This window comes from Podarcis raffonei, chromosome 10, assembly GCF_027172205.1.
Source record: "Podarcis raffonei isolate rPodRaf1 chromosome 10, rPodRaf1.pri, whole genome shotgun sequence".
Lineage (NCBI taxonomy): Eukaryota > Metazoa > Chordata > Lepidosauria > Squamata > Lacertidae > Podarcis > Podarcis raffonei.
This window is the reverse complement of record NC_070611.1, coordinates 63311668-63332514: the sequence shown is the minus strand read 5'-3', so window position 1 is coordinate 63332514 and position 20847 is coordinate 63311668. Positions and strand designations below refer to the sequence as shown.

The 20847-nt window shown below is 46.3% G+C and overlaps 1 protein-coding gene across 4 annotated transcripts in view; it reads left to right on the top strand.

Moving 5' to 3' along the window:
- The first annotated feature begins 2433 nt into the window (after positions 1–2433).
- LOC128422860 (solute carrier organic anion transporter family member 1A2-like) overlaps positions 2434–20847 on the top strand; it is a 44668-nt gene continuing 26254 nt past the window's right edge. For 2 of the 4 annotated variants that reach the window (XM_053407457.1, XM_053407455.1), the window contains exons 1-5: positions 8429–8552; positions 15197–15304; positions 17869–18010; positions 18978–19110; positions 20697–20803. In XM_053407457.1, coding sequence (XP_053263432.1) covers positions 8469–8552; positions 15197–15304; positions 17869–18010; positions 18978–19110; positions 20697–20803 — 574 coding nt within the window. In that variant the 5' untranslated portion in view covers positions 8429–8468. Of the gene's footprint in view, positions 2487–8054; positions 8167–8428; positions 8553–15196; positions 15305–17868; positions 18011–18977; positions 19111–20696; positions 20804–20847 lie in introns of those variants that run through there. The other 2 variants (XM_053407459.1, XM_053407456.1) reach the window with 2 other exon arrangements.

Here is a 20847-nt window from a genome sequence, read left to right as displayed (position 1 = left end):
CCAGCCTTGGCCATTGATGAAAATTACAACCACTGCAAATTCCTAACTGCTAAGGACATTATGTATACAGGGGGCAGGTCAGGTTGGGTGATCAGGCATGCAGCTGTTCGCACTCAGGGGAATGCCCTCTGCAGGAGCACCTCTGTTAAAACCCTTCCTGTTTTGTTTGTTTAGGTTCTGTGTTTTTTTCCCCTGGCATGCAACATGCTTGACAAACTTCACCTTTGACACCACTCATTGATGCCTTGTATCGGCCTGTGGTTATGGCTCCCGGTTTTCCAACCAGTCACTGGAGCTGCACTTAAACAGCCGCTCGATCTGCCAATGGCACACATGCCCATTGCTACAAATCAAGACATGGTTCCAGGAGCCTTTTCTATCAGCTGTCACCCAACTCAGGTTAGACAGGAAGTCAGTTACATTTGTGTGTTTGTGAAAGTTCAGATAGCCAAGGTTGGTCCTGTGCCTTTTAACAGGTGGAAGGGGAGTTGGCCGGCTTGCCCTGCCCCCACAACTCCACCCCCCAACCTTTGCCCATTGAAACTGAAGCTCAGTAGTTATGCTAATGTCCCTTGAACCTGCTATTCTCCCTGGGAGGAAAAGGCCATTAGCTATAATGGTGATTTACATTTATGAACCACCTGATACAATAGAAAACCTTCAAATGACAAAATAGAATCCAATGCATAAATGCAATTTAAAACCATATTTTTTTTAAAAAAATGAATAAAACTTAAAATACTTAAAATGCTCATCCAGCATCATATCAATAAGGGGAAGTCCTTATTTCCTATTTATGTAGGATCATAGAGTTTGACGGGACCTCAAATGTCATCTAGTCCACCCCACTGCCAACCCATGATGTGTGAGAAGAAGATTTCTATGACCCAGATAGCTGTTTATGTGCACTTGAAATGTATGAGTCAATTATAGCCATTAAGTAGTGGCACTGGTTTCCTTTAACTTCTGAACTGAATTGGGCCTATTTAGGTGGAACCAGGGTTTAACCAAGTGTTTAACCAAGTTGGGAGGACAGCCTCAGATCACTCCGGCTCCAGACTGCCAGAAGGCAATGTGGGCAGGCAGCAGAGGGGAAGGAGAGGCAGGCTGTAAGCTGGGCTGGGCTGTTTGCAAAAAGGCTTTCAAACAGCCTTGCACTGTGCTTTGGCAGAATGGAGGACCATGCTTCACCAGCATGTTCCCTGCAGGGATTGCCCTGGTGAAGTAGTGGGCAGGAGACCCTGCGTCCCCTTCTTTCCCAGCCTCCCCACCCCCTCCTCTGTGTTTTAAAAACCCAAATAAAATGTGTGATTGGGAGACAGTGGAGGAAGAACTGCCCCCTCCCACTGAATTGATTCAGGGCCCAGTTGCAGGTCATGTCAGCTGCAGATTAGCCCTAGTGAGGGCTGATCCAAAGTCCCATACTGCAGAGCCATACTCCATACAATAAGGTAAAGGTAAAGGACGTCTGGACGGTTCAGTCCAGTCAAAGGTGACTATGGGGTTGCAGCGCTCATCTTGCTTTCAGGCCAAAGGAGCCGGTGTTTGTCCACAGACAGCTTTCCGGGTCATGTGGCCAGCATGACTAAACCGCTTCTAGCACAACGGGACACCATGACAGAAGCCACAGTGCACAGAAACGCTGTTTACCTTCCCACCGCAGTGGTACCTATTTATCTTTTTTAAAAATAGTATTTTTATTAATTTTTCAACAAGAGTAACAAAATATAATAAAAAACAGACAGTAACAAATGCAATAACATCCATAAACAAAGATAATTATACATAAAACCATATCAATTCCATAAAGTGGGATTCTCTGAATCCCCTGACTTCCCTCCCCACCTATTCTAGGTTCCCTAAATTTCTTATCAACTGCATGTCATTTCTACTCCAATTTTTTTCTAACCTCAGATTTACTATACTAGTTCTAAAATTACAAGTGTTCTTAAAATCCTGCCAATGTTTACAATACATTTGCAAAAACATAATAAACATTCCCCATTTTTAAAAAAAATTCTTGTCATGTTGATTTCTGAACTTTCAGTTAGTTTCGCCATTTCAGCATAATCCATTAACTTGGTTTGCCATTCTTCTTTAGTCGGGACTGCTGCTTCTTTCCATCTTTGGGCTAACAGCATTTGAGTGCGGTACCTATTTATCCACTTGGACTGGCGTGCTTTCGAACTGCTAGTTTGGCAGGAGCAGGGACGGAGCAACGGGAGCTCACCCCGTCGCGGGGATTCGAACCGCCGACCTTCTGATCGGCAAGCCCAAGAGGCTCACTGATTTAGACCACTGAACCACATTGGCATTATTTACTCAGCTAGAGCGAAGCAAGTTAAAATGTGAGGCTGCAAATATTTGACAGAAGCCTATCATATAATGGCCGCCACATGCTAGTTAATTTTCAACACGTTGGGAAATAAAAGATCAAAGGCAAAATCAGGAAACATCATTCCACATGTTCCTAAACAGTCACAGCGGTAAGTGAATGACAGCATCTGTTTTACTAAAGATCTTGAGTGTGGGTTTGTTTTAATATTCAAGTGTGGTTGCTGACAGAGCAAGAAAAAGGGCCATCTCAGCTCTTCTGCCTTTGACTGTGTCACTTGGCGTGCAGAAATCAGAAAACGGTGCAGCTTGCCATGGTGTAGAGATGAACACGATCGTCAGCTAGATTTCTTCATGCCAAGGTGCTGTTACAGGTTTCGTTACACGGTCTGGTTAAAAACTTGGCAACCCTGTTTTTGAAGGGTTCTGTCTGCAGTGCAAAATGTACAGAATCCTGTGGGTTCTGGAATAAGTGATGTTTCTGCAAATTGATTCTCTTACTCTAGGCAGCTTCAAGCTACACCAGGTAGCACTGCCAGGCCTAGGGCATGCCAACCTGACCTCCTTGTTGCTTTAATTTTTCAACAAGAGGCACCTTTCCCTGTTGTCGACTTTTTCAGATTGGTTGCATCCATCTGCTCAAAGTGGACTTGGATAGGGTGGAGGGGGGAAGAGGAGCCAGAGGGGCTTGAAATGCACCAAAATGGGGCAGGTTGGCAGAATATGGAGGGGGGAATCGTGACAAGCCCCCTAGAGACCTAGCCCTGGTCTGAGAGCAGAAACAGTAAGAGGTAATCAAATGGATTTCCTGTTAAATGGCAACATATGAAGGTGTACCTGATTAACTAATAGCAGTGATCAATTTACGTGTGACTTACCCATATTTGTTTTGAAAATTTTACAGATTTTATCTGTGTTTTAGTAGTGGTTATTTCATGCACACAGACAAAATAGTTTTGCAGATTACAGCTGTGTTTTATCTACAGTTTTATTGTGTACACTGCTTATGAGAGGTCTTGATTAGGCAGCTTAGACAGTGGTACCTCGGGTTACATACGCTTCAGGTTACATATGCTGCAGGTTAGAGACTCCGCTAACCCAGAAATAGTACCTCGGGTTAAGAACTTTGCTTCAGGATGAGAACAGAAATCGTGCGGTGGTGGTGCTGCGGCAGTGGGAGGCCCCATTAGCTAAAGTGGTGCTTCAGGTTAAGAACAGTTTCAGGTTAAGAACGGACCTCCGGAACGAATTAAGGACTTAACCTGATGTACCACTGTATAGCTTTGCACATAAAACAGTGATAATGAGATTATGACAGTCTACCACATTTCCCTTCCCATTCTTCTGTTGGTGGCGGGGTGGGGTGAGGCGAACGTATTTGCCACACCCTCCACCCCTGGAAGAAGAGGAATCATAGAAATGTAGGAGAGATGTTATCTTCTATAGGGGAGCGGTCTGGGCACCACATGGGGGCATTTTGCCCAGTAGGAGAGAAGTGACACTTAGGCTATTTAAGCCTATTTAATCCACATTCCCCCCCCCTCTTTCCTTTCTGGACACCCACCCTCCCACCCTTTCTGCAGTGTGGGGTTTGCTAGCTACCCTTTCTTTTAGGGGACTGAGTAGGATTTTTGGGTAGGGACACAGATTGCCTTGCACTGGAGAGCCAGTGTGGTGTAGTGGTTAAGAGCAGTAGACTCCTAATCTGGTGAACCGGGTTCGCTTCCCCGCTCCTCCACATGCAGCTGATGGGTGACCTTGGGCTAGTCACACTTCTCTGAAGTCTCTCAGCCTCACTCACCTCACAGAGTGTTTGTTGTGGGGCAGGAAGGGAAAGGAGAATGTTAGCCACTTTGAGACTCCTTTGGGTAGTGATAAAGCGGGATATCAAATCCAAACTCTTCTTCTTCTTCCTTGATTTCACCTACTCCACACTGCTGAGTGCTTCCCATAGGGCTGGAGTAAAGGTTAAAGGTAAAGGGAACCCTGACCGTTATGTCCAGTCGCAGACGACTCTGGGGTTGCGGTGCTCATCTCGCTTTACTGGCCCAGGGAGCCGGCGTACAACTTACAGGTCATGTGGCCAGCATGACTAAGCTGATTCTGGCGAACCAGAGCAGCGCAAGGAAACACCATTTACCTTCCCACTGGAGCGGTACCTATTTATCTACTTGCACGCTGACGTGCTTTCGAACTGCTAGGTTGACAGGAGCAGGGACCGAGCAACAGAAGCTCACCCTGTCGCGGTGATTTGAAACGCCAACCTTCTGATCGGCAAGCCCTAGGCTCTGTGGTTTAACCCACAGCGCCACCTGCATCCCTTTCAGGCTGGAGTAGTGTATAGCAATTTGGCTTACTGGCATTTGTTCCAGGCAGGTGAGCGGATTTAAGATAATATGCGGTCAATATCTGAGTCGTTTGGGGCGTTTGGCCTAGTACGTGCATCGGGTTGAATGTCGGCCAATAAACCCAAGGCCTATTCAATGGAAGAGTGGATAGGAGTTTATCAAACCTTGCTGTGTGACCATAGCAAGCTGTAAGCTGGCTCAAGCAATGGGAGTGATTGGATCCTCCCATTTGCTTCGCTCACATGCCCAGACTTATTTGATTGGACTCCTTGTTCTTGTTCTGTTGACTGGCAGATCCTTCAGCTGTTTGGCAGTTCTGGGAGCCAGGGTGGTGTAGTGGTTAAGAGTGGTAGACTTCTAATCTGGTGAACTAGGTTCACGTCTCCGCTCCTCCACATGCAGCTGCTGGGTGACCTTGGGCTAGTCACACTTCTTTGAAGTCTCTCAGCGCCACTCACCTCACAGAATGTTTCTTGTGGGGGAGGAAGGGAAAGGAAAATGTTAGCCGCTTTGAGACTCCTTCGGGTAGTGATAAAGCGGGATATCAAATCCAAATCCAAACTCTTCTCTGTCCCAGCTCCTGCCAACCTAGCAGTTTGAAACCATGCCACTGCAAGTAGATAAATAGGTACCGCTGTGGCGGGAGGGTAAACGGCATTTCTGTGCACTCTGGTTTCTGTCACGGTGTTCTGGAGCGGTTTAGTCATGCTGGCCACATGACCCAGAAAGCTGTCTGTGGATAAACACCTGTTTTGTCATGGAGGGATGGTTCTCTTTTATGTTTTGCATTACTCTTTATAGTATACATGGTGCTGTTAAGCTGCCATGCACTTTGAGCTTCAGGAAGGAGCAGGGGTAGAAAGACTCTGATAAAATAAATAAATCTTACCACTAGCTAGCACCAATTTCTTTCTTTCCTTTCATATTCTTCCCTTCTTTGCAAAGTTGCCCAGGGTAGCAAACACAAAAAGGTGTGTATTGGAGGTGGGGAGATAATAGAATTTAAAATGTTGGGGCTCAAAACACAGCTTTCCATAGTTATATAGTTTAAACAATCACACTCAAACAGAAACTTTCCCAAGAGCTAATGCGGCTCCTTGAACAGCCAAAGGTTGACCCCCCCCCCTTGCTGTAGACTGAGGAAAGCCTGCAAATAGGTTCCTTAACCTGGGAGACCACATTATGAGTTCTGCACAAAGGGGTCCAGCGGCGAATTCAGGTGCCCCCAGACTGGCAGTATTTTGCTTGAAGGATTCTGGGTCTTCTTGGAACTTTAGGTGGATTAAAGCTCTGTTGCAAAGTTCAATAAACTTGCTTTGAAAAAAGGGAAAGAAACAAACTTTTTGCCATTTGGAAAAGTGATGGGGAAATGCACTGCAAAGTGTGGGACTGATGAATGATTAACAAGAAGGTTTGTAAAAAAAAACTTGCAGGCAAATGAGGTTGAGTTCCGGATGCAGGGTGATGGCGCTGCAACTGCTCTGTAACCAAATCAGAATGAATACTTAGTAAAGACCAGACATAAGGTAAAAAGGTTAAGGGCCCCTGGATTGTTAAGTCCAATCAAAGGCAACTATGGGGTTGTGGTGCTCATCTCGCTTTCAGGCCAAGGGAGCTGGCGTTTTTCCACAGACAGCTTTCTGGGTCATGTGGCCAGCATGACTAACCCGCTTCTGACACAACAAAACACCATGACAGAAATCAGAGTGCATGGAAATGCTGTTTACCTTCCCGCCACAGCGGTACCTATTTATCTACTTGCACTGGTGTGCTTTCAAACTGCTAGGTTGGCAGGAGCTGGGACAGAGCAATGGGAGCTCACTCTTTCGTGGGGATTCAAACCGCCGACCTTCTGATCAGCAAGCCCAAGAGGCTCAGTGGTTTAGACCACAGCGCCACCCTCATCCAGATGTAAGGTCTCTGTGGACTTGTGGTTCTTTTGAGGGTGTCTTCTGCAAAATGCCATTGACATCATAACAGCACAGCTGCGGTGGATTTATAATGGACCGTCCACACACACCATCCTGCTCTATTAGATGTTCTGCGATGCTTCCCCAATTTTATTACGTTATTGCTGTCAGAAGGGGAGCTATAGCACAACCAAAGCGAAACCACAGAAAAACCTGGAGCATTTGTGGTGCGACCATTTTTAGGATTTCAGCGCAGCGTCGTAGCGTGATAGGTGCCTGAGTGTCATGCCACTGGGTGCACAAATTTTGAGGGGGGGTGAACCCGGCGCCCCCAAGAAAGCGCCCCCAGTGTAGTGTGGCCCTATGCTCTTCTCTGCCTGCTAAGGTCCACATTGATCAGTCAGGTTCCCCCCTGTGTGGGCGGGCAGACGGTTCAGCTTGGCCCGGTTTTGCTCCAGTGGGGGTGAGGTTGCTTTGGCAGTGGTGACCCCCTGCTGAGTGCCTGCACACCTGCCCTGGGTGCCAGCAACGAATGCTATGCCACTGTTTCAGTAGGAAGCTGCAGGACATCATACCCCAGTCTGAAATTAAACAGCATGTATACAACCATTTTTATGGGATGCGGGTGGCGCTGTGAGTTAAAGCACAGAGCCTAGGACTTGCCGATCCGAAAGTTGGCGGTTCGAATCCCCGCGACGGGGTGAGCTCCCATTGCTCGGTTCCTGCTCCTGCCCACCTAGCAGTTTGAAAGCACGTCAGCGTGCAAGTAGATAAATAGGCACCACTCTGGCGGGAAGGTAAATGGCATTTCCGTGCGCTGCTCTGGTTCGCCAGAAGTGGCTTAGTCATGCTGGCCACATGACACGGAAGCTGTACGCTGGCTCCCTCGGCCAATAAAGCAAGATGAGCGCAGCAACCTCAGAGTCAGTCACGACTGGACCTAATGGTAAGGGGTCCCTTCACCCCTTTATACAACAATTTTTAGCGGATGCAAAAATTTAGGGTTTTGTAAAGTTTATTATTATTTCATTTTATAATAAAACAGAGGCAAGAGTTGTAAAAACTGTATTGAAAGCAAGATTGTATATGTGCCCTGGTGCCATCATGAAAAGGATGCCTGGACCCCAACTCCCGTCATCCCTGACAATTGGCCATGCTGGCCGGGGCTCATGGGAGTTGTAGTCCAACAGAAGGCACCATATTGGTTGCCCCTGGACTCCAACTGCTGTGCGAGCTTTATGCAAGCAAAGCAAAACAAATGCTCAGTTAAACAGTTCATCTAGAGGAGCCAGTGTTCATTATCTCAGTTTCACTGTGTACATATTTTGCCTTTAATGAGCACATCAGTGCAACATTTTGGATCCTGTTAGGGGTTAATGGCAGTCGACTGGCCAGAACTCAAGGTAATCAAAGACCTGCAGGGATTAAAATTGTTTAGGGAATTACCCAGGACTCAAGTCTTTTTACAAGCTTAGCTGAAAAAGGAAGAGAGAGCAGAGGAGACATTCAGGTAGTGTGTGGTCCGATCCTGGTCTGAAATGGAAACTGAAGCCAAGATGAGTGATAGCATCAAGGTAGGCAATCCAAGGTTGTGTCTAGTTTATTGTCTGAAACGCACTTGCAAGAACAGAGAGGAGAGCTGTAAAGAGAGATATGACCATATCTTGAAATGGGGCAGTTTTCTGGGTTATTTATTTTGGCTCAAGGTCCCCCTGTTTCTTGTTTCTTTCTTCCGCTCAGCAGGTCACTGCTGAATATAACAAAAGTTTCACTTAGACTTCTTCTAAGAAAGAAGTACATTCAGTCCTGTTCTTTCCCCCCGTTGTCTTGGTTTTGTGTCTCTCGTAAGAGATCCTTTCATTGCTCCAAAACTGCAATGGCTTCATCCCAAAAGAAACTCCGATATGGGTTAGATTTGAGGAGAGAAGCCAATGGATTTGCCACTAACAGGATCACCGAGGTATGGATAGCAATAAAGCCATAAAGATGCCACCAGACGCAAAGAGATGGGAGGGAAGATCAGAATTGTAAATGGGGAGAAAAGTCATCTAATGGGAATGTTAAAAATAAACAATCAGAGCTTTGAGTTGATGCAGAGATGGGAAGCTTGCTTGGCGCAGGGAATATATGATGTTACATTTATCTAGAAAGGAATAGAAGAGTCCTTTTTCAAGAAACATTTTAAAGAATGTTGGGATTTGCAAGATTCTAACTCTCACACACAAAGCCTTTAGGTTGCATGCCATCAAATCCTAGACTGTAGCATGTTTTGGGTTGTTGTTTTGTTTTAGTTTTTTTGCTGGCTCCCTTTGAACTAACAGATCAAGCGATTAAAAGAGTCGCACTGTACAAGCATTCTGAAAATGCTGCTCCCTTTAATGACCTGAAGAAACGTCCAAAATAATTGTGTAACCAGAAGTTCAGGGAAATAAAACACCTGACGTTCTTTTAAAGCATTCCTTGGCACGGAGCTCGCAGGACTTTTGTGTATTGTATTTTCCGGCAAGCAGATTTTCATAACCGACGCTGCAATGGGGATGGTGTATGTGTGGCAGGGGATTGGGGGCATGGTATCTCTCCCATGTTGCACCTAAAACTTTTCCTAAAGGAACAGCCAGAAGGTCCAAATCGCAGCACTCGGTTTGTAAACTTGAGGGCGCATCGAGTTAACTAGCAAAATGCCAGTCATCATTTTTGTGTGTGTGTAAAGGGGGCTTGAAGCTGCTGAGAGGCAAACTGTACACCTCTGCAAGGCATTGCCATCGAATCAGAGGATCACAGCACCATAGACAACTCTCTGCACATCAAGGACGGAATTTGGTACTATGGCACCTTGTGCTTGCCCAAAATTTGGCGCTCCTCCCCCCCCCCGTCCTTGCACCCTGCCAGACTTTGGGAAGGTGGTTTGAGGGCTCTGGTAGGGTCTTAGAGGCCACTGACCTCCTTCCCAATGCTGGGCAAGTATCACCTGGGCTTTGGGAAGGTGATGGGTGGACTCTAGGACCTTAATAGAGCCCTCACGCCTCCTCCCTGTAGCCAAGCAAATGCTTCGCAGGTGCCCTCTCCGCTTGGCGCTCAGTGTGGGTGAACTGGTTGTGCTGCCCCAAAATTACCTCTGTGCTCAGTGCGGGGCCTTCTATGCATGATGGAGGAATGGCACCTCTAATAAACAGCTGTTCAGACGCCACTTAAATATCTCGAGTGAAGGAGAGCCTTGCCAAACAGCTCTTAGCATAGGACATTTTGCCTGATGTTCAACCAAAATCTGCTTCCTTTTACGGCTCCCGCCTCCATTTGCCCTGCTGCTTTCCCTCCGGGAAACTTGATCTTTAGTGCGGAATTGGACAAAGAGCAGCCGGTTTTCCCTGCAGATTGCTGTTAGTTCTGATTTAGTGCTAAAGAATGGGTTTCCCAGGGGATGGTGGCTGAGCAAAAGCAAAACCACTTGGACCCATGTATACTGGTACCTCGGGTTACATACGCTACAGGTTACATACGCTTCAGGTTACAGACTCCGCTAACCCAGAAATAGTGCTTCAGGTTAAGAACTTTGCTTCAGGATGAGAACAGAAATCGTGCTCCGGCGGCGTAGCGGCAGCAGGAGGCCCCATTAGCTAAAGTGGTGCTTCAGGTTAAGAACAGTTTCAGGTTAAGAACGGACCTCTGGAATGAATTAAGTACTTAACCCAAGGTACCACTGTATAGAAAGTGGGAGTCAATGGGGAAAAAAAAAACACTTTCTAGGTGTGGGACAAGCCCATAGTCCCCACCCATTGAGCCTAAGCTGGAAAAGGTTGCCCACCCCAGTGCACAGTGCAGATCTTTCAACTACGGCCAAACTGTTAAGGTATATGTGTAATATTTTGATGTTTTCCATTGGGGAGAACAGTATTGCCCTGCTCTCTAAGCAGTTCCTGGGGCAGCTCTACACTCTTGGGAAGAGAAAGTGCCAGTGGAAGCCAACACTGCCCTACCAATCTACGTAGCTGGGCAGGCTTGCCTAAGCAGAAATAGTTTTAGCAGGTGCCAAAAAAGAGTACACCTACCTGTTGTCAGTTGGTGTTGTGGACTGGCTGGATGCACAGGAGTGGTGGAAGGAACCAGCAGGGGAATCTCCCAAGGGACGAAAACTCAGAGGCTGGAGATTGGTGGTTAGAGAGAGAAGAATTGAAGAGGTTACAGGGTTTAGTGAGCAGGGAGAATCTGTGCCAGAGAGAAGTTCAGAATCAGAAGATGAAGCAGGAGAGGAGGGAAGCCAAGAGGCAGAGATGAGGCAGGCTGCTGAAGAAGCCAGGGTGTCACCCCCTTCTGCTGCGACAATCTACCCTGCCCCCAGTCTCTCAGAACCAGAAGAGGTATGAAGAGGGAGGATCAGAGACAGACAAGGAAAAGAGGTCTCAGGTTGCTTGGGAAGGACTTGGGGGAAGAGGAGACTTAGAGAGCTGTGGACAGTGAGGTTCTTCAGTCCTCGCAACTGCCTCATTGAGGCAAGATCTACTGGGAGGATTTGCTATGCCCATTCGGCCTGAACTGTTTTGTTTCTTTGAATAAAGAATTAACTTCATTGAGTTATTGCTGACCTGCTCCTGACTCCTGCCTTGACAGTTGGCAGGGAGTCCCAATGTGCAGGTGCTGCCACATGGAAATATTGATTCTTTACAAAGGCAGAGCAAGTATTACTTGGCACCTGCAACCAGCTCTGCAGATTGAAGCAGTCGAGTGGGTAAGGTAAACTGGTCCCGAGTTGCTAAGAGCTTTACATACCGATAATAACAACTTGAACAAGCAGCTGTCTCTCCTGCAAACCAGCAGACCTTCTCCCCAGAAATTGGCACTGCAGTCTCAAGTTGCCTTCAGCCATCATCTCTCTTTCCTCCTCTCTCCTGTCTCTTCTAAAGTGGAAACTATTGTTTGACAAACCTAGACAGCATCTTAAAAAGCAGAGACATCACCTTGCCAACAAAGGTCCGTATAGTTAAAGCTATGGTTTTCCCAGTAGTGATGTATGGAAGTGAGAGCTGGACCACCAAGAAGGCTGATCGCCGAAGAACTGATGCTTTTGAATTATGGTGCTGGAGGAGACTCTTGAGAGTCCTATGGACGGCAAGAAGATCAAACCTATCCATTCTGAAGGAAATCAGCCCTGAGTGCTCACTGGAAGGACAAATCCTGAAGCTGAGGCTCCAATACTTTGGCCACCTCATGAGAAGAGAAGACTCCCTGGAAAAGACCCTGATGTTGGGAAAGATGGAGGGCACAAGGAGAAGGGGACGACAGAGGACGAGATGGTTGGACAGTGTTCTCAAAGCCACCATGAGTTTGACCAAACTGCCGGAGGCAGTGAAAGACAGGAGTGCCCGGTGTGCTCTGGTCCATGGGGTTACGAAGAGTCGGATATCACTAAACGACTAAACAACAACATTGTTTGATTCTCATTCACAATCTAGTGCCCTCCCCTTCCCAACACCCAGCTCTGATAGGTATCTTATCGCTCAAACTCAACAGACAGATGGCCAACTAACTCCCAATCATTAGCTCTCCTCCCCTGACCATTATAGGCTATTATCCTTACAGCAGGGTTATGGGATGCCACCTCACATCTTTTTCAGGGGGATCTGAAACTTCCCCACTTCTTTTCAAGGAATGTAATTGACCCTAACCTTAAATAAAGCTACCCCACTTCCTTTTCCTCTTCTTCCTACGTCAAGCAGCTCCCAGCAAACAGAAAAGCCAGCAGAAGCCGTTATGCTTTTGGACTAAATAAGAGAATGAACTTGTATTGTTGAGAGAGGGGGGGGGGATCTCGAATGTATTGAGTCCAGAGATGTACGTGGGTTTTGTATTTTAATCCAGAATAAAGAATCTTGGTGTGCTTATTTAGGCAAGAGTTTGCAGGATCAGGGACATAGGTGGCACTGTGGTCTAAACCACAGAGCCTAGGGCTTGCTGATCGGAAGGTCGGCAGTTCAAATCCCTGCGAGGAGGTGAGCTCCTGTTGTTTGGTACCAGCTCCTGCCCACCTAGCAGTTTGAAAGCACGTCAAGTGCAAGTAGATAAATAGGTACCGCTCCAGTGGGAAGGTAAACGGTGTTTCCGTGCACTGCTCTGGTTCGCCAGAAGCGGCTTAGTCATCATGACCACATGACCTGGAAGCTGTCTGCAGACAAATGCCAGCTCCCTTGGCCTATAGAGCGAGATGAGCGCACAACCACAGAGTCGTCTGCGACTGGACCTAATGGTCAGGGGTACCTGCAGGATCAAGACATGGAGAAAATAGAGCTGTTTCAGCAGTGTACATGCTTTGAAGCTCAGCATATTTCCTGTCTCTTTCTGGGTGGGGGTCTCTGCGCACATATTAAGATTAGTGATGGACACATTGAGCCCAGTATAATTTGCAATGTGCCTGTTGAATTACAAATCCACTGGCATAAACTTGGATGGAAATTAGGAACAGAGAAAGCTGCCTTATACTGAGCCAACCTGCTGTCTCATCAAGATTCTTGTGAGTTTGGACAGGATGTGTTTGTTTGGGGCTGTATGCCTCAGCCCCTTCTAATTCCTGAATCCAGCAAGGGTTAAAATCTAATGGAGGATACAATTGTTGGAATCGCCAGGCCAGCTCCTTGGTGACTTAATGGTCCTCTAAGTAGGGGTAACAAAGGAAGTGGCTTTGTGCCAGAGGTGTGTGTGTGAGAGAGCTGGGCTAGAAGCAAGGATGCAGGCAGAAACCAGAGCGGGAGAGACATGCTTGATTTATGCTTGAATCCAAGGCTGTGGCTATGGGAAAAGCAAGACCTTCTTGGGGCCTCAGGGTCTTCATAGGCTAAGGTTGTATATGTGTGTAAATAAACTATATAGCCTAAAAACACTACCATCGCCCTCATTCCGGGGAAACCGAATCCCGGGTAAGTGCCTGGAAGCTCTGGAATTGTAAACTGCCTGGAGATTGGGGTAGCATGCAACAATATTCTGGCAGGGTTTCAGACAGGGGGCACTGTCCATCGCTGAAGTTCCACTGGTGCAACAGACCGATGGAATGCTCTCTTCATCATTTGCCCCTTCCACCCCTCCATGCACCCTCCAAATCAGGTCCAGTTTCTGGGACCCTCTGAAGTAGTTTGTGGAAGCAGGCAGCAGGAGGAGAGGAACTGGAGGTCTCCTTGGGCAAGCAAAACTCTGCCTTCACAGTGTTAGATGCAACCCAGCCCAACCTAGAGATGCTGGAGACCTTGAACTTGAGACACATGCATCACGGTATCATGGCATTTTATGATCGGTTGTGATCTCATGTTGTTTGCTCATAATCTCATTGTTTCAAACTAAGAAAACGTTTTAAAAAATCATTGGATCAGGGCTCACAAAGCTTTGAAGAATTATGAAACTACAGAGTTGACTTATGAATGCGCTAGTTTTTGAGTGGCATCATTAATCAATGGGTTGTCACTGATGCTAGTGGCACTCAGAGTAGACCTATGGAAATAAATGGATATGGCCAACTTAGGTTCATTATTTTCAGTGGGTCTGCTTTGAGTAGTTGGATATAACCCAATGTGTTTAGCTATATATCTCTATTTCCCTATATTGTCATATTCAGGAATAATGATTTGATTAGTTTACTCAAAGGATCATTTTACTCCATATGTGTCCACACAATCTCTTTGATCTGCAGAATTGGCACTTTTCCAAGTGAGGCCCTGAGGACCGGCTGTCTTCCTTTGTAGCTTATAAAAGCAAACCAACATTGGTGGCTGCCCTTTTTTACTACAATAAATAGTTCTGGTATGATTCCTTCTAGCTGGAAGAGAGTAGTAGTAGTAGTCATGCCCATTTTTAAAAAGATTCAAGCCAATGACCAAGGAAATTAAAGACCTATCAGCTTGCTGTCAATTACAGTGGTACCTCAGGTTACATATGCTTCAGGTTACATACGCTTCAGGTTACATACTCCGCTAACCCAGAAATAGTGCTTCAGGTTAAGAACTTTGCTTCAGGTTGAGAACAGAAATCGTGCTCCGGCGGCGCGGCAGCAGCAGGAGGCCCCATTAGCTAAAGTGGTGCCTCAGGTTAAGAACAGTTTCAGGTTAAGTACGGACCTCCGGAACAAATTAAGTACTTAACCTGAGGTACCACTGTATGGGTATTTATGCATGAACCAAGATCAATAGTTTCTCTGTGTCCTACGTACATCAGGTGTGCCTAAGAACCCAATCCTATGCATGTTTTCAGACGTCACTGTAGATTATTTCCAGGTAGGTAAACTGAAAGCACCATGCATCCATAAGCAGTTTCCTGTATATGCAAGCTGTCTGACTGATGAGTCCCTGTTGCTTATCGGGAGGGAAGAGGTGGCAGGGAAGTCATCACAGTGCAAACACACTGGCGGGAGCATTGGATTGGCTTCAATGATGGGTTTGCACCTCGCTGACTTCCCTGCCACTTCATCCCACCCAGTAAACAATAGCTACCCACATGCAGGGAATGTAGTTTATTAGCTGTGTACCCCATCACCCTTCCCGCAAACTGTTTTTGCATACCACTCTATAGTATTTTTAAACTTAGTCTTGTTATGACCAGTACGCTTCTTTTCATCTTTTCCTTTAAAAGGATGCTGGGACAGATACAAATAACCACAAGGAAGATCCTGCAGCCGATTCAAAAAGCACAATGAGAGGAGCTAAGGAGCCATCTATATTCTGTCTGACCAAGCTGAAGGTAAGAAAAATGCTATGATTCTTTTGTCAATTAAAAACTCATTCGTTGTGGATGGATCTGCACAGACCCCTTAAGAAAACTGCTGAGCACCTAGGAAAGTTGGTTGACTTTCCTTTAAATCCTGTAAATTAATGAATACTGTTGAGTTTCCGCCTCCTTTGCAAAGAAGAGATGCCCTTTGCACAATTTACACACAGATGGTTGTGTGACCATTATCCAAATACCTGAGCACATAGAAATTGGATCCGACGGCATGTTAAAGGGGAGAAAGGCAGACGCCTGTTATCTGCCCTCCTATCTCAATTAAGCAGCATGAAGCAGAACAGTCAACCCAAAGATTCTAATTTAAGATACTCATTAACAATTCAAGAGCAAAGCAAGCGAGGAAAATGGTAATTGTATTAACATAAATCAAGCAGCATTTGCTAACCAGCCCTTACATTGGATAGGTAAAGGTAAAGGGACCCCTGACCGTTAGGTCCAGTCGTGACCGACTCGGGGTTGCAGCGCTCATCTCGCTCTATAGGCCGAGGGAGCTGGCGTACAGCTTCCAGGTCATGTGGCCAGCATGACTAAGCCGCTTCTGGCGAACCAGAGCAGTGCACGGAAACGCCGTTTACCTTCTCGCTGGAGCGGTACCTATTTATCTACTTGCACTTGACGTGCTTTCAAACTGCTAGGTGGGCAGGAGCTGGTACCAAACAACAGGAGCTCACCCCCTCGCAGGGATTTGAACTGCCGACCTTCTGATTGGCAAGCCTAAGAGGCTCAGTGGTTTAGACCACAGCGCCACCTGCGACCACCCGCGTACATTGGATAGACAAGGAGTGAGGAACTCTTCACAACCAAGGGCCACATTCTTTGATTGGTAACTTTCCCATGAGCCACATGCTGATTGTTGGCAGGGCCAGAGGCAAAAGTTGGTGGAACCTTGGCTGTGGTCCTTCTTACTTTATATGGTAGGCTGCTCCCATTGGGACCAATGGGGTGGAAGGCAGGGAATAGATGGAGCCAGAACCAATTGTAGATGGAGCCACCTCAACCTAGTGTTGCCTGCCTCCTTTACATGGTGCAAGACTGAAGCCAAGACTATGCCTGCCCTAGACTGGTTGTAAGTAAGACGGCAGGTAGGCACAGGCTGGATTTACTTGTTTAGTATAAAAGTTGGGCTTCTAACCATTTGTGTCCATAAGCCTTAGCTCATCTTTTAATCCCTCCCCCTTTTATCCTTTAATTTGTTTATATGAGAAAACCAGAGGAAGGAGCAAAGACCACAGTTTATCCGGTTTCCTTAAGGGCACCGCTTCTCGAGATTTAAGTGCTTGGCATCGACTCCATAGGCATGGGATAAAGGAAGAGAAGGACAGCCGACTGAATTGCATTCTGGGTGTCAGGTTTATGGTCTGTCTGTGGCCCCAAGCAGAACTAATGGGATTAAGGCTTATCAGTACTGAATTTCCATGGCCTCTTTAAGTCTTGGGATTAAACATGACACTGTTGTTTCTCACTTTGTGTCAAGTAGATCCAGGGTCGTTCTCAGTGTCCTGTTAGAGAGGACAGGAAAAGGGGTAATAATAACACAGAGAGAAAGGGTCAATCAGACGCAGAGAGAAGAAGAGGTAATTTTGCATGCACACATGGAAGGGGGCAATCACACACATGGGGAATGAAGCAATCACATACCAAGAAAGGGGCAATTTCACATACACCTATGGAAATTGTTCACATGCACAGAGAAAAGGGTAATTGCATACACATGCACACTCACACTCACAGAGCTTGCCAACCGTCAGGAGCAGGTCAGAAATAAAGCCACTGCTGTCAGTGAAGTTATTCAAAGAAACCCTGTGATCACAGCAACTCTTCCCATTAGGTCTTGCCTCAAGGAGAAAGTTGCAAGAACTGAAGGGCCACACTTTCCCAGCACTCTCGAAGGCTCCTCCTCCTCAGGCTCTGTCGCCTTGTCTCTCTTTGCTCTGCCCTCTTCATTCCTCTTCTGGTTCTGGGAGGAGGTGAGCTGGTCACACCAGGAGGGGGAGATTCCCTGGCCTCTTCAGCAGTGTGCCTCCTCTCTGCCTCTTGACCCCCCTCTGCTTCTGCCTCTGATTCTGAACTGCTCTCTGCCATAGTCTCTTCCTCCTCACTAAACCCTGTTGCCTCTTCAACTTCTAACACCTCCTCCTCCCATTCTGCTCCCTCTTCTCCCTCTGGCCACTCATTTTCTGCCCCTGGCTCTAAGCCTTCTTCCCCTGAGGGTTCCCCAGCTGGTGCTTCCCACCACTCCTTTGCATCCACCCAGCCCATGACATTGACCATCAAGATTTGCAAGTGTTGCAAGATTTGTGTGTGCATGTGCCTAACCTCATTCCATTTGGCTACGATTGGATGGAGTCAGAGGTGGAGCATGTGAATATTCTTGCCCCTTTCCATACCTTTCCACCCTAAAGTGCACAATAACATTTACACCAGGCCTTCATTTTGCAATTTCAAGAGCTTGACGATCTTTGAATCCACCTAACAAGGTCCTATTGTTGATTTAATGAGTTCTCCACATTCTCTTCTAGGTCTTTCTGGTGTCGCTATCTTTTGCTTATCTCGCCAAGACCATGTCTGGGGCTTACATGAACAGCATGCTCACACAGATTGAACGGCGGTTCAACATCCCTGCCTCATTGGTCGGTGTGATAAACGGAAGCTTTGAAATGGGTATGCAAGTGAAAAGGTTGAAGAGAATTCAACCATAGCTCAACAGGCATGTCTAAATGCATAGAAAGACCAATCCAGGAATAGTGGACATCCTTTTTTCCTGGCAAGGTCCACATCCCTTCAGTTGTAACCTGTTGAGGGCCACATGCCTTTGATTGGCAGAATCAAAGCAATGATAGGTGGAGCTAGAGACAAAAGTCTTCTGAAGTATCTAGAATAAAGACCACTCTGCTTTTATCTTCACCATGGCTACCTTGCATTCCCAAACTTACACAAGTCTTTACAGAAGTAAATCCCATTGAGAATGATGGGGGATCACTCTCAAAAGTATATGCAGGGTGTATAAAAAGATTAGTACAACAGACCAATAGAGCTACTGTTCTAGAAAAGAAATGAAAGCTCACTTTAGTGAGCTACATGCTAGGACTGTGCAACTCAGAAAAGCCCAACCTTGAACTGAATTGAGACAATTTGAGATGAATCCAGATCAGGTTGAAGAAAGTCTGGATTGTTCTGGAGCAGGTTGGATTGACCCGAATTGATCCAGAGTAATTGGTAGCTCAAAACACTCTCTCCGAGAGTCAGACAGGTTGTCACCAAATTGTTACAAAGCGTGAGAATAATGCCTTATTAGGAGAACACTATTAGCTCATTCAATGGCTAGTAGCCACGACTGCTATGTTCTTCATCCACATTCAAAGGCAGTATGCTTCTGAATATGAATTGCTGGAAACTGCAGGAGGGGAAAGTGCACTTGCACTCGGGTCCTGCTTGCACACAAGAAACAGAATCCCCATCCTGGATCCAACAAGATTGTGGAGGAAACTTCAAGGGGAGCAATTGGATGAGGTGTTTAGGGCAGCCAAATATCTTGGACTGCCTTTGCCTAACTCTCCTACTGAGACTCATGGGACTGAAGAGTGAATAACTTTGGACGGATGATAGTCTATGTTCTCTATTTCCACAGGCAACTTGCTGGTGATACCTTTTGTGAGCTACTTGGGATCAAAACTCCACAGACCATGCATGATCGCTATTGGTTGCATAGTTATGGGTTTTGGATGTTTTCTGATAGCGCTACCTCATTTCTTGATGGGAAGGTAAATCCCATTACTCATACTTCCGAGGTATACCTGTCTATGTGCTCCTGTTGGAACCTTGGGTCCTTCTCCTTGAAATAACACGGAATATGCAACCCCACCCCATTCATCCCATGCACACCTGAACATCAAATTAAAGGAGAAGAATTAAGAAATAAATCTGCAGAAACAGTTAGTAAGGGGCCTCTGATTAATAAGATTTTAATTGTAATAGTGTTTTGATGGTGGGAGAGTTGTATGTATTTGTATAAAATCAGTGTAAACATTTAAGAAATGCATTTGCAGACGTTATTAGAAAGGTATCTTTAATACGAGTTTTTTGGGGGGAAGTTGTATGCTTGTTGGTATCCGTCTCTCTTGTGAGCAATGGATTGCGCTCCCCAAGTTGAAGACAAACCACTGCTGCCTCCCATGTTCTTTTTGCTGCATTAGCAGCACAGAAGCAGTTTGATTATGGAAGCAGAGAGAATGAACAATGTTCCAGAACACAGCACATCATAAGAGAAAATACCGTATTGGCCTGAATATAAGCCGCACGTATTTTTTCTCCAAATTCTGACTGTGAAAAGTTAAAGTGCGGCTTATATTCAGAACCGAGCTCTGCACGCACACCTTCCGGCACTACCGCCCTGAACAGGGGATGGGGCAGCCAGCGCTGGCTTGGGGAGGTAGTGCCAGGAAGCAAGCAGGTGCACAGCGTGCTCAGAACCAAGCGCTGGCGCTGGCTTAGGGAGCAGGGCGTCAGCCACCCCCCATTCAGGACAGTAGTGCTGGGAGGTGGGCCGCACCCACAAATAAGCCTTGAATTTTAAAGTTGCAGCTTATTTGTGGGTGCATCTTATATTTGGGCCAATACAGTTTATGGAATGTTTGCACATAATGCAGGGAGTTGCACAGGTGGTTTTTGAAGGCTGATGCAAAAGCATGTGGAACTACCAACAGATCATTGCAGCCAATCATCCAAAGGGATCTTCTCAGTTATGGATCTTCTCAGTTTCGCACCCCCTCGATTTGGCACCTATGGGGGTAACTGTCCATGCCATCCTAAATGCAGTGCTGGTTTTACCAGATAGGTTTCCTGGAAGATGGGCACCTGAACATAGCTGATCAGTAAATCCAGTTTTTCCCCCTTAAAAAATGTTTAGGGGTCCTTTCATTTTGACTCAAGAAAATCACCATTTTATAGTTCAAATCAGGAAAAATAAATACAGTAAATGGACAAAAGTACAAAGATTCACAAAATGCTTAGGAGTATGTGTCCCCCTGCGTCCCCCCAGAAAAAAGTACTGAGTAAATCTGTATAAAAGGATGCTACTCTCATCACCCATAACTACCGATCTGTTTCTGTAATGTGTAGCCACAAGAACATTGGAAGCTACCATATACCCCATCAGAACATTGATCTGTTTAGCTCAGTATTATCTATTCATGACTGGCAAGAACTCTCCAGGGTCTGAGACAGAGAATCTCTCCCTACCAGACCTGGAGACAACAGGGAATGAACCTGGGACCTTCTGCATGCAATGCAAATGGTCTGCAAATGAGCCACACTCATTTCATGTGTTCATTTTATTCTGACTCCACAGGTACCGCTATGAAAACTCTCTTTCTGTATCTGAAAATTCTTCAACCATAGCTGTTTGCCTTGCAAATCATAGCCAGTTTTCCATGGCGACTGAACAACCCTCAGAAGGTGAGGTTCCTTCCTAGATTCATTTCTCACTGTCTTTCTTTCTA